Below are 14,599 nucleotides of genomic sequence, written 5' to 3' on the forward strand. Positions count from 1 at the left end.
TCAATATTCAAGGAATCAGGCTATTTCCAATAGCGCCAAACCCTTCGTTCTGGGTGGCGCCCCCTGTAGTCCTGGTTGCCCTGCCTCCACACAGCCCAGCGTTGCCGGACCTCCCAACTTGTCATCCCCGCCTGCCCCGATATCCTTATCTCAGACATTCCTTCTCCTGGACGACCTCATGCCCCCAACCCAGTCTCCAACCTCCTTTACCCTGTAATCAGACCCTTTGCTACCTCTACCTCAGCTGCGTAAATTGGTGCCCCTGGAGCGCTTTTGTCGCCTTCAACCCTAATCAGCGTGTATGTGTTTATTTTGATTGCCTAGCTTGTCCTCTCCCCTGAGACCCAGCCCACCGTTACCTGCTACCACCCATATGTGCTCCCAACACCCCCCCCCCCCAGCATTCCTTCCCCGCCATTAAACCTCCTGCCATCTGTGACACCATCCCCCTTACAGGCGTTCTCCCCGCCTCCCTCACTCATCCAAATTTGAGCCCCAATCCCTCCCTACTCTCCACGACCAGACCCCGCTAGCCGATCGAGCCCGGCAAAACCGCCAACACTGCATGGCGACCACACAGTACCCCATCCTCCATGCACACCGCTGCAAGGTCAGTCAGGTGGCCATGGGCCCAGCCTTGGGTGCTGCCGCACCCTCCACCCTGTGGAACCGCACCCTTCAGCCCGGCTAACCCAGGTCACCCTGGCTGCACTCCCTCCATGCCACCTCTGAAGGTGACAATCTGCTCGGTACCACCTGCACTCCTTACCCTCGTTCCTCCCCGCAACCTCCATTGCAATACCCCCTTCACCGCCTTCCCCGACAGCGCCTGCCATGTTTCCCGAGCGCCCGCAGAAACTGTAACCAACCCAACCGGCCTCTGAAGGAGGAGACACTGGCATGACCTCTACCCAACTCATGGGTACGTCCCCTCCTGCAAGCCCCCTCCTGTCCCCCCCCCCCCCCTTTTGCTCCTGACCGCCGCCGCTTTCTAACCACGTTCAGTTCCCTCCCCGCCACAGCTGCAACGGACCGCTCTGGCTACGGCCTCGCCCCCCGCCCACCCCCCCCAATCCGTCCTGCAGTCAGACCCCTCGCTACCTTCTCCCCAGCTGTCCAATTTACTGCCCCTCCCCCCCCCCCCCCCCCACCCCACCCCCTGGCGCGCCTCTGTCCCAACCCCCAGCCCACCAGCCACTGGCTCACTCACAAACTAAGCTCAATAGCCTTCTGTTCCCTCAGTCCGACAGTCCCCTGCTCACTCAGCGCAACAGCTAACTGCTCCCTTGATCAACAGTCTCCCACTAACTCAAAGTTCCTACTCTTCAAAGCAGTCAGGCTTCTGCTCTGTCAGCTCAATAGTCGTCAGTTCCCATAGATTTACGGCTGAACAGCCTTCGACTCCCTCAGCCTGTCTGCCTTCTATTCCCTCAGCCTGACAACCTAAAAGGGACAGTCTCCTGCTCCCCCAGGCCAACAGTTTCCTCTGCTGCCAGGTCGATAGCCTCAGGCGGACATCCTCATCCTGATATTCTTGTGCTTTTGCAGACTCTTGCAACCTGACGGCCTATCACTCTTAGGAACCCACAGCTTTTTGATCCGCCAGCCTGACAGCTGCTCACTCCTGCAACCTAGCAGCCTTTCCCTCTCCTGTAGCCAGGCCCCATCTTGCTCCCACAGCAGCACGCCCCATCATCTGTACAACTCGACAGCCTCCAGCTACAGCCACCATCCAGCCTCTTACTCTGGCAGCCTGAAGCCCTATCCTTCACAGAACTCTAAAGCATTCTGCTCCCAAATACTGAAATATTGATGCTCCCTCCATGCAGATCCCAACATGGCTGTAGACAGGAGACTAAACACCCGTAGCATCTGTAATTTCCTGATATTAAAGCTTGTAGATTTCCTCTCGTCCACCACAAGCATGATTGGCGGTATAGAGGATGCAAAATAGAGAATGTCCCTTCCTAAGGTCAGTTGCGTGCGATGAAGGAACCTGGTGCAGAAGGAGCAACAAGGTTGGCCTAATTGTGGTGGCCCTGAGAAATGGCGAATCAACAAGGAACAAGCATTTGCAATGCAATAGGTCTCGCATTTACGTGAGTTTAAGCTATTGCCATTGTAAATGACAATGTCTCTTATTTATTTTTCAAAAACCAATACCAAAATGAACAAGCATTTACAATGCTATGGTCTCGGCATTGGTAAAGTTAGAGCTATTGGCATTGCTCATGACATTATTTTTATTTATGTTTTTGTTTTTAAAACATATAAATAAATGGCATTGTCATTTACAATGCCAATAACTTAATCGCTCGCAAATGCGAGACCTATTGCATTTGCACACACACATACAGAGCCACCCACCCACACACATACAGAGCCACCCACCCACACACATACAGAGCCACCCACCCACACACATACAGAGCCACCCACACACACACAGAGCCACCCACCCACAGATCCACCCACCCACACACAGAGCCACCCACACACCCACACACAGAGCCACCCACCCACCCACCCACGCACAGAGCCACCCACCCACGCACAGAGCCACCCACCCACGCACAGAGCCACCCACCCACGCACAGAGCCACCCACCCACACACACAGCCACACTCACACAGCCAACCTCACACACACAGAGCCACACACAAATACACAGAGCCACACACACATAGAGCCACCTACAGAAAAAGCTACCCACGCAGACAGCGCCACGCAGACAGCGCCACGCAGACAGCGCCACGCAGACAGCGCCACGCAGACAGCCACACAGTGTAGGTCAGCCACACGCCCATCTCTGCCCAGTAACACCCCAGGAAACGGAGGCAAGAAAAAGCAAGCAGTTTCTTTGAATCCTCTCTACTGGTACCTACTCGTAGTGTCCTAGGATTTAGCCTGCGCTCCCGGGGTTTGTTGGCTGATAGTGCAGGAGGGATGTATGATGTTCTGGGTGTCTCTTGCTGCCTCTCACGGAGGGTCCATTGCTTCTTGGCAACCAAACTGCGTTCAATGCTGGTGGAGCGGATTAGAACATCCCCTGCTGTACTGCTGTCCGTAGAGACCAGACTGATATCTGAGCTGCTCAGTGCCATTGGGTAGTAAAGCAGTACATAGGTGCTAACCAAGGAGAAAGTAAGGCGTTATACAGAAGAGTCAGAGGACACTACAGAAGGGACAAGAGTCAGCAATTCACGTGAAGGAGACCAGATGTTCTAGAGAGGCCCGTGAAAGAGAAAGTTTTGCTGTGGGGAGACCAAGTAAACATTGGGCTTTCCAACGAGTATGTGAAACAATGTTGAGTAATATAGAGAAGCATAGGATGGAGAAGAGAAGCAGTGAAAGAAAATCACTTTTTTTCACATTGGAGAGAGTTGTTCTACACTGAGGCACGAGACTACAGAACGTGCTAAAGCTGAGAGTTGGAGTAAGGCACAAAGGAGACCGATATATACAGGTACAGTTGGAAGGGACACTGTGCTATAAATATGCAAACAATAGAAACCGGAAACGTAACTGAAAGACGCAAGAAACAGTGGCACTCGAAACAGTGGTGCAACTGAATCACAACTGCGCTGTAAGGTGTATGATAGAAACAGTGGGTATTAAGGGGAGACAATAGTGACAGCAGGAAAGCTTTGCAGTGGTTCTTGAAATTATACAGACAATTGCGCTGTACTGAAAAGCAGGTGATAAAGTGGAGCACCTATAGACGAAGGAGGTACACCAGAAGCCCTATAGAGGAGCCACAGAAGCAGCAGGCGATGTGTGACAATAGGAACAGTGGAAACAGCTAAGCCCTGACGGAAGACAACTGTGAAGCAGTGGGAGAAGGTATAGAACAAGCTGCAGGAAGAGTGCTACAGTACAGCCAGAGACATCCAAAAAGAAAGCTCTAACAACCCACGTCTTTAGTCCAACGTCAGTTACTTCTGTCACCCACCAGCAACATTCACAGACGCCGCGCACCACTAACATGCAGGACGCAGGCGCGTTTTCCCAGCCTTTGCTGCAACGCAGCGGCCATGTTAGAATGTAATGTTCTCTAATGTGGTGGTAGATAAACAATTTTTAGGAGAAGGGAATACAGGTTAGATGCCATTTCGAATAACTGATTCTGTTTTATAAAAAATAGTGTGTAGGTTCCGAAAAATACAGCAATGTTTTGATTTGTCAAAAACATTCAAATTAAATTATGGTAAGTTTTGACTACCAGAAATGATAACTTAACGGAATGAAAAACAGATAGGTATAGCGCTTACTACCACTGACTAGGCGTTCAAGCGCCTAACTCTGGGCCGCACACTGCTCTGGAGCGCGTACAAAGGAAACAGAAAATGTTATAAATAAAAGGCGAGCTTGGGGAATGTTTTAGACTTCAGCATCTGTTTGAGTGAAGTGAACCTTCCGTCGCATTAGACACACCTTGAAGCGAGTAGTTGGGCTATAACTTAAGCGATTCTTGTGTAGCTCAAACCCTCCATTGACATGGCCTTGTACCACTGTGGAAAGACGAGGCTGTGCATGGATCGCGTGGCAGAGTTGTGGGAATATTAGCACAGCGCACCCGTAAAGCTGGATACGGAATTCCGTGACCTTTTCGCCCCATGCCCTAAAACGCAACCCCAAATACGGTTTGACTGGCGCTTTTGATGAACAGAATTGCGCAGGTAAGGAAACACAAACGTTTGTGTTGCTTTTGCTTGGAGCAAGATAAAGACTATTTATAGACATAGACTGAAAAATCAAACAAGAAAAAGACGAGCACAGCTAGGGAAAAAGGCAAGAAAAAGACGAGCGCAGCTAGGGAAAAAGGCAAGAAAAAGACGAGCACAGCTAGGGAAAAAGGCAAGAAAAAGACGAACACGCCAGGAGGCAGAGGCAAGAAAACTTACCGACTCGGGAGGGATGCCATCCACACCACCATCTTTCTCCGAGGCGAAGAAGAAATGCCTCAGAGAAAGCAGTCTTTTTCGGATTCGGGGGCGGGGTTTTCTTTCTATCCTCTTCCCATTGGCTGGAAGGTAAAATTCCAGCCAATGGGAAGAGGAAAGAAAAAAAACAAGAAAGAAGCGAAAAAAAGACGCCCCGAATCGGTAAAAGCCAGGGCTTAAACGGAGTGATGCCCCTCTCCTCCAATGGCTGGCCTCCGTTTAGGAAGCCAGCCAATGGAGAAGAGGGTCGGGTTTAAGCCCCCATACTAAGAAACATTAAATCTCGGACCGAGACTGCGCAAGCGCAGCCTCACAGTTCTCGACCTAAAAAGGCATAGCCATTTACAATACCAATAGCTCAAACTTTTTTATTGTTCCCCATATATTTTCAGCTCTACTATATGTTAACTAGGCTGCCCCAAGGCACCCCATCACCCTACAAACACTCCGTATTACCAGGGGGCTGGCAATAACCTTAAACTGTACACATAATTACACCACAGTTTTTGCCTGCGCAACATTGCTTACTAACTTTTTGCGCCTTTATACACTTCGAATGTTATAAACAGCCATCTTTCCAACTAAATTACCAGCTTTTTGCATGCTGTACAAAATGTTTCCCTATTATTTCTACTTACGGAAAATTCCTTAGCATGCTATTTGTTTATATGCACTGCTTAACACAGTAACAAGTAAAGTCACCTTGCACAACAAAACGCATTATAAATAAATTGGTAGTACCACCAACCTATATTTCCCATACGTTCATTCCTACATAATACTATATTTTATCGTAATACAAGCACACACAATCCCACTCTATACACTTTCCTACACTTTACTCAAAACCACTCCACGCTAAACTACTCCACTACACTACACTCTATAATAATTTCCTCTACTCTATACTACACCACTTCACTGTACCACACTACACTCTATAGGTGTTCCTTAACAAAATTCGAGCTAGTAATGTTGCAGTAATATTTGCAACAACAAAAAGTCAAACTTTTACTAATGCGAGACCTATTGCATTGCAAATGCTTGTTTGTCTTTCTGGTATCATTTTATTTATTAAAAATTACTCTTTCTAAATCAGTTTGGGGTTTTTCTTAGGTTCTGTTTTCACTTGTTTATTTTTGGAGTGCTGCATACATTCTTTACACATTGCCTCTAAGTTAAACCTGACTGCTTTGTGCCAAGCTACTACAGTGTTAAGCGCAGGTTTATTTAATGACTTTTGTGTTTCACCCTGACATGGATTTTAGTTGTTGCCCGATTTCCACACAAAATGTCTCCCTCATATAGTAACAAATCCATTTACAGGAACTCTATAGCCCCCCTCTGATTATTTTTATTTTTTTCCAGTCGAAAGGGGGACCTGTGACTAGGACGTGCGCCTCGGCTGGACCAGCATGTTCCGTCTCATGAGGGATGGAGATCCTGAAGACCCGGCAGCCATGTTCATGATGTGAGCACAACTTTCTATTAACATTTTATTTTTAAGAATGTGAGAACAACTTTATTGTACTTTCATGCACATTAACCACTAGGCAGGTTTAAATTTTTACCGCCAGGGAGTGAATGGGCAAGAAGTATCAATGGCCCTTTCCCCTTATTTACTACAAAACGCACACATTTCTGACTTACCCATATGACATCCCATGTTCTCCCTCCTCCTCCTACCACCACTTTTTCTTTAGTGAACTTGTGCCTTCTTTCTAGTAGGTAATCTCCATTTGTCTGGTAACCTCTTTATCTCGTCCATGAAAGCTTTTCTACTCCTGCTCTCCTATACCTCTTTTCTCTACCATGCGACTTCTTCATGGCCTCTCTTATAGCGCCTCTTTTTTGTAGTACAACCATAGTTTATCTCAAATCATAGTTTATTTATTTTTCTCTCCATGGCATTGCCTTTTGTCTTCTATGCACCTTTTAAGATCTGTCTAAAGCAAAGGACAGGGTGTGTTTGTTTCTGAAATTTACCAGCTCCTTTGCCATTCTTGCCCTCTCTTGGTCTGATTTTTTTTTTCTTCTTGATTTTTCCTTGAGGAGCTTCAATGAGCATAACTTTGCTTCTGTCATTTGCACCATCATTTACCTACATTGGAACTGCACTACCAGGAAGCCTACTCGGCATCTCCCTAGTCAGTGTGCCAGGTGAATATTCCCTTAGGTGTGACTTGACTTGAGCACCATGTCACATAGAAGACTGGAAAATATGTTTGAATTTTAGATCCTGCTGGTCTTAGGACACGTGACTCGGACAACACTAACATGTCCTTTTCCAAACTTACCCCACGACCTAACGCTAACGTCTGTCACAGTGGATTTGAGGCCCACCTTTCGACCGTTGATCAAGATGTCTCTCACAACTCCAGCACAACTTTGTCAGAACCTAACCTAGACCCTCCGAGACAAATTCCTTACATTCCGTCGAACCTGTGTATAGAACCCTGTCACAATCTTAGTTGCAGTAACACTAACAACCTCACCTGGGAGAAGATCTCCCAGTTGTCTTCCTCCCCAAATCCACCCTGTCTTAAATGTGTACTACTTAACTGCAGGTCAGGCAGTAAACATGCCACCGATATCTTCGACTTCATCCAACACAACGATTTAGACATTATCATCCTTACCGATTCTTGGCTAAATCCAGCTTCCACTCCCATCTTAGACCTCCTAGTACCCCCCACTCATGATATAATTAGGCTTGACAGAGATCTGAAACTGGGTGGGGGACTAGCATGTATTCACAGAAACACACTTTCGGTTTCTCAATCGGACTCCTTGATGCCTACCTCTTGTGAATACCTCCGTCTCACTATATTAAGTATGAACCTACCTGTCTGCAAACTTCACACTTTTTATCACCCCCCGGGCGACAATCTCAATTTCACTGAGCAACTAATGGAAATCGGAATGGTTCCGAGCTCGCTGACATTCTGGTGCCGTTCCCGACATACAAGGGAGGACGAATGTAGGCGGGCAAACGTAGTATGGGGGTTATATATGCCCGGTTAACTATTGAGCTGAACGACCGTCCTTCCAACTTGTGACTCATCCTCTATCTGATAGTGGGTAACGTATGCCGCAATATTTTGAACAAATAGATTATTGGGCTTATTACGTTTCTGAGAGGAGAATTGTTTGAATTGTGAGGTGAACTTTCTAATATTTTTAAGTGCCTACTAAAACACGGAGAATGTGTGTTCTCCTTGAGAAAAACACTTGGATTATTCTATCCCTCTGATCGCTGTGTTGGAACCTTAACCGATTATTGAGCCCTGAGGAAGTTCCGAAAGGAACGAAACGCGTTGGCTGAGGCTTTTTATAAATTGAAAAATTAAGGATTTAATTTTCACAAAATTGGAAGCATTCCAGACTTTTATCTTTGGTGCACCATCCTTGTTACTAAAAGTTTGTATCTGTTTCTACAGTGGAGCATTTGTGTGGCAAGCTCTGGATGCATTGCGCACAAACTACATGTTAACAGATGTACATTGAAACTGAGGTGCTTAACCGTGGTCAGCCACACAGTTTGTTTTTTGGAACTCATGGAAATTATCTCTGGTAATGTCGACTCAGTGGTATCACAAATCGTCCTTGGTGATTTCAACCTTCATTGGTCTAACACCAATGACCCCGCTGTATCTTGCATTAAATCTTTCTTAACTGATCAAGATCTTACTCAGCACTGTATCCAACGAACTCATAACAAAGGAGAAACGTTAGACTCATTATTTCTAAAGAGCAGTCTATCTACATTGAGTCCATCACCCCTTGTGACTGGTCCGACCACCACTGCATCCTCTCTTATATCAATAGGGAATTATTGATGAGAAAGGTTCAACCTCTAAAATCTAAGATCTGGAAAAGGGACATAAGAGCTATAAACTATCTGCCCACTGTAAATCTGCCCTCTCCTCTCAAGCTGATATATTTGAGGTACAATCACTCACAGACGCCTACAAGTCAACCATCTCCAACATCATGGAGAATATTGCTCCACTCCAACAAAAAAATGCCTCAACAAAAATATCCAAACCTTGGTATAATGAAAACCTAAACTCAGAATGCCGCAACCTTAGGGTCTTTGATCGGTCATGGCGAGTCAATCCCTCATCGGACCAACTAAATGTCCTTAGAGATGCCAGGAGCCGATATAACAAACAAATGAGTGCTAAGGCGACTTACTTCAGACACCAATTGGATCAAGCGGCAAACCGCCCCAAGAAACTCTTCGAATTGGTCAAACAACAATCAGCCTTTGGGTCTAACCAATCTGATCCTGGTGGCAACCCACCTTCTTGCGATCTTGCCGCTTTCTTCACAGAGAAATCTCGAACCATCGCCATTGACCTCGCTGCTAAGAAGGCTTTACTTTCTCCTCCCATTACTACCTGAACCATTGACACCCCTGTGAGGTTTAAGTAGACCTCCACAAATCCCAAGAACAATGCATCATGGTTCTCCTTTACCACCTTTAGCGAATATGATATCTTCAAGATTCTTCAGAATATCAACCCTTCCAACCACTTCAGCAACCCGTTGCCCCCTTCTATTTTCAAAGAAATCAAGAATGCTCTGATTCCCCACATGGACTAGGATTGTTAATGCTTCCCTAGCACAAGGCATGATTCCAGAATGCCTAAAAGCAGCTCAGGTAACACCCACACTAAAAAAAAACTAACGCTGACAAATCTGATCTCAATAACTTCCGCCCCATTTCCAACATCCCCACCTTTGCACACATTTTCTAGTAGTTTCGCTATCTCAACTCTGTGCCCACACGGAGAACTACCAACTCCTAGACTAGCACCAATGAGGCTTTAGGAAGTGGCACAGCACTGAATCTGCTCTCACTCACGTTTTTGATGACATCTTAATTATGCTCGACCAAAATGAATCCTGCCTCCTGATCCTCCTCGACCTTTCCTCCGTATTTGACACCGTTATTCCTGACAACCTGCTATGCATTCTGCAAAATAGAATGGGTTTTTCTGATCAGGTGTTACTATGGTTCTCATCCTTCCTTCAGCACAGAACTCAAAGAGTCAAGGCAAACCACTCTCTCTTCCAGCCCTCTCCCGTACTCCTGGGAGTCCCCCAAGGATCCGCTCTATCTCCTATCCTCTTCAGCCTTTTCTTGGAGCCTCTTGCTCACTCCCTAAATTCCATGAATATTCTCTTCCACATGTATGCAGACTACACGGTTATATTTGAAAATCTCATACTCTGAAAACATCATCTCACTTAACACTACCTTAATGTTTACTCGCAACTGGTATAACGGAGAATCATTTACTACTCGACACCTCTAAAACTGAATTCCTGCTCATCTGACCTATAAGCATTAAAACACCTTTTCTTTGAATTAAAATTCATGTCCTGGTTCTATTTTCATGGATTATAGGCAAAGCTCTGCACATGGCTAACGGACAGATTAGGAAAAGGAGTCATTAGAGCAAGAGAAACCCCACACTGGAATGGATCACCTCGTTCCTCTCCGGAAGAACGCAGAGAGTCCGCCTTCCACCATTCAAGTCAGAGGCCACTGAAGTCATCTGCGGCGTACCTCAAGGGTCCTCACTCAGTCCCACCCTCCAACGTTTACATGAGCCCCCTCGCGGCCATCGCACGCCAACATAACCTCAACATCATCTCCTACGCCGACGACACTCAACTAATCCTATCACTCACCAGAGACCCTAACACGGCCAAAACCAACCTACACGAAGGAATGAAAGAAGTAGCCGAATGGATGAAGCACAGCCGTCTGAAACTGAACTCAGACAAAACAGAAGTCCTCATCTTAGGTACCTCCCCCTCCGCCTGGGACGACTCTTGGTGGCCAGAGGCCCTTGGAAAAGCACCCATCCCGACGGACCACGCACGGAACCTGGGCGTCATCCTGGATTCCTCACTCTCGAACAGACAAGTCCACGCCGTTTCTTCATCTTGCTTCAACATTCTTCGCATGCTCAAAAAAAATTTCGCTGGATCCCTACCGAAACTAGAAAAACAGTCACCCACGCTCTGGTCACGAGCCGACTGGACTACGGAAACACCCTCTACGCCGGCACCACCGCAAAACTCCAGAAAAAACTACAACGCATCCAGAACGCCTCAGCCAGGCTCATATTAGACATCCCGCATAAAGAACACATCTCTGATCACCTGAAAAACCTCCACTGGCTCCCCGTCAATAAGAGGATCACTTTCCGGCTCCTAACCCACGCACACAAAGCACTCTACGAAATCGGACCCGAATGCCTCAACACACGACTATCCTTCTACACCCCCTCCCGCCAACTACGATCCTCCAACCAAGCCCTTGCCACTGTACCTCGCATCAACAAAACCACCATGGGAGGTAGATCCTTCTCCTACCTAGCAGCTAAAACTTGGAACTCACTTCCCACTCACCTTCGCCTTACTCAGAACCACCTAGCATTCAGAAAGCAACTCAAAACATGGATATTCGACAAGTAACTCCCCACCCTTCTACAAGCGCCTTGAGACCCTCTGGGTATGTAGCGCGCTATATAAATCTTTTGACTTGACTTGACCATATCCACGGAAATTGAAAACCTTTTTTGCAGTCAGAAATCTAAAACTTTCAAACAATTCTCTTTTTTTTTTTTTTTTCTTCACCCCATACAGGGCACATTTCAACACAGTAAGGAAACACATCTGAAAGAATCCACAAACTCTACTAAAATACACAATCACACCCCACACTAGCTTAACTCATATATTGAGTTTCTTGGCGAGGGAGTGATAGCAACACTGGTATATAAAACCAGGTTGAAAGAGAGCATGCAAACTTATGACCTAGACTTCGCCTTTAAGATAGTTCATACAGACCCTTCTTCACCATACCAATATTCACTGGACAACCGTCTAGCTGCTGAAAAAAATGGCCAGGTAGAAACATCATTTACAAATCCATGTCTTTACTTGAAGAGATGTTCCACATGTTTTTCAAGGCCATTCACAAAAGTTGGGATTCAGTGGAGGAAGGCTTGTGGTTGGGTATGCGGACGACATGCTGTGGGCCAAGATACTTTTAACTCTCAGTCATTTGATGTGATATGTGGTCATCTGAAGTGTGTATCTTTGTATCAGCAATGACGTATAGCAGTGATTGCATCCCATAATGTTTATCTGGCCAAAGTTGTCACTGGTCAGTTTCCTGATATTGATTGCAGCTGCAGCATTTGATTCATTTGGCCATAAAATGTTCCATGCTAAACTGACTGACCCTTCAGTTATTGACTCGTTTCTTGTCAAATTGTAGTGTGTGTGTGTCGCTTTCACCACCAAATACCATGCACTTTGCCATCCATTCACAGGCCTATTCTCTTCTCCTGTCTTAGCATCTAATCTATATTGAGCCACCGAAGAGTTTGATCCATGGCTTCAAATTCTACATTTTCACCAAACACCTCCTTTTAGGTATAGCAGTGTGTGGGTTGTGAGCAGAAGATTTCTAATGAATGGAGGTCAGGCATCAGGTCACCATTATAGGGCTCAGAGTGAAGTCTGGCAAAACGGGTAATGATTGTGGGGAGGAGTTGGTTGGAGGGACCATGAACTTCTTGTCTGTTATACTGGCCTCATGCACAAGTGTGAATCTTGCCTTTGTTGGGGTAATATGAAACTTTTACTTCACATTCAACCAAAGATCTGACTGAACAAGTTTCAGGATTGCTGTTTTCCAGGCCATTCTATCGGCGCAGGCCTCTGAAAATAATTCTGTTCCTTACTCGGTAGAGAAGAAAGTTAGCTCTCTCCGCTGCCAGTGTATTGCTCTTTGACCATGGAAATTCTCCCTTAACTAGGGCATCATAAACTTTTGCTGTCTCGTCTCTAGCTTACGTAAAATAATACAGCCATAATTGTGGTCAGGATTCAAAATCTTGAGCCGCACTAAATCACTCTTCGGGAGACTGCTGGTTCTCTATACTAGCAAAATTTGACTTCAAAATTCCATGTTCGGTTTGCATGTATAGTTTGCAAGTTTTCTTAGCCATCATTTTCTTAATTGTTTACCTGCTGGTACCTTGTATTCATCAATTATCTGCTTTTTGACTGTCCCCCATTTTTTATTTTATTTGCTGGGGAGAAAAGGCTTCCCTGTCCTTAGTCATCCTCTTTGAAATTCCTTGCATGTTCATATCCAGCTAATTATTCATTTAAGCCGCTTTTTCAAGTCACAAAAAATGTGATTCCTTTTTCTCCATTTGACAAATTTGAAAGACTTCAATACCCCCTGCCCCCTAGCACATTCAAACCCATTAGGTTGTACATGCACTTGATAAATAACCCATGTCTCTCAGCTTCATTATATTTAATGGTTATTTTTGACTTTTCCTTTTGCATTTACCGTTGTTTATTTTTTTTGTTCATTTTATTTGTAGCTATCGGCTTTTATTTTTGTCCAGTAAAGTAATTAAGCTACAGTTATCTAATTTTCACATTTACTTAAATAAACATTTAGTGCAGTAAGTAGCCATGTAATTAATAAAAAAGACACTAGCCTGAAAGCATTAACATTATGGCAAATCTGCCTCATAGATGTACTGGGTTATTCTATTTTGTTATTTTTGACTATTGCCATCACCACCTAGTGCTCAGACAGTGGTTGGTAAGGCAACACAAATAAATTAATACTATTAGTACCTCTGCAGATATGAAAGCTTCAGTGAGAAGTCCTTTTAAGACCCATTCTGCTGTCAATATGCACTGCTGTTGGCCTTCCAGTCAGGATTCACAGCATGGAGAGACACACAAACCAAGATCACATACCTTTTTGTTTATCTTTTTCTAATTAACTATAAATGCAGACAGGGAAACATTTCTGCCTGAATTTACTAGTAAAGATGGAAAACTGGGAGCCTGAAAAGTAACATTAACATATTGACTGCTTCACTGCCATGGCTATGTCCTGGCAGAGGTTCTAGAGTTGTCATTTCATCTGCATTCACTAGTCCCGAAAATCCGTCTTGTAGGGATGTCTGCGTGTAATTGGGCACCACATAGAGTAAATGGACTGTAGCCACCATCGCACATATAGCACTAAGGGTTGACCAACTGGTGAAAGGTTCAACATCTGTAGATAGGCATACGTTTGAATTAGTCTTCTCACACAATATCGTAATGAATTAGATTACACCAATGTTGCAGTGATCGAATCAGTCCTTTATCACATTTGACAACCGGTTCATGTTATGTTGCCCATGTACATGTAAACTACTGCACATTGCTTTCACCAGGAAGTTTTAAAGAACTAGCACAATCTCAAAAAAGTTACAAAGAATAACCCGCATTTTTTTTCTCCAAAAAAACAATTTTATTGTTCACAGCCAGGACAATATAGGTGCCTCAGTGAGCACCTAAGAGAAATGTACATGAAAACAAAAATATGGGTCAACATTTTCAGCAACAATAAAGGATTGATTCCACAAAAAGTGCATTGCAATATAAACTGAAAACACAAAAGGCCAAAAGAAAGAGGAAATAATCAACTGTGCCACATTTCTTTTCTTTAATAAATATATAAGTCCTGAATAGCGAGAAAGGTGCTGCCATCCACAACCAAATCGATTTAAGAGTACTACACCCATCCAAAGTCATTAGATATGTTCACT

At 45.1% G+C, this 14,599-nt stretch overlaps 1 protein-coding gene across 1 annotated transcript in view; it reads left to right on the forward strand.

Moving 5' to 3' along the window:
- The window catches only part of LOC147669000 (myeloid leukemia factor 2-like), a 64,374-nt gene that overhangs the window by 24,660 nt on the left and 25,115 nt on the right, over positions 1–14,599 (forward strand). Inside the window, exon 2 of the mRNA XM_086948295.1 lies at positions 6,312–6,414. Within this exon, the coding sequence (XP_086804421.1) occupies positions 6,359–6,414 (56 nt within the window). The 5' untranslated portion in view covers positions 6,312–6,358. The remainder of the gene's footprint in view (positions 1–6,311; positions 6,415–14,599) is intronic.

The sequence above is a fragment of the Lissotriton vulgaris genome, unplaced genomic scaffold (assembly GCF_964263255.1).
Source record: "Lissotriton vulgaris unplaced genomic scaffold, aLisVul1.2 SCAFFOLD_2983, whole genome shotgun sequence".
Taxonomy (NCBI): Eukaryota; Metazoa; Chordata; class Amphibia; order Caudata; family Salamandridae; genus Lissotriton; species Lissotriton vulgaris.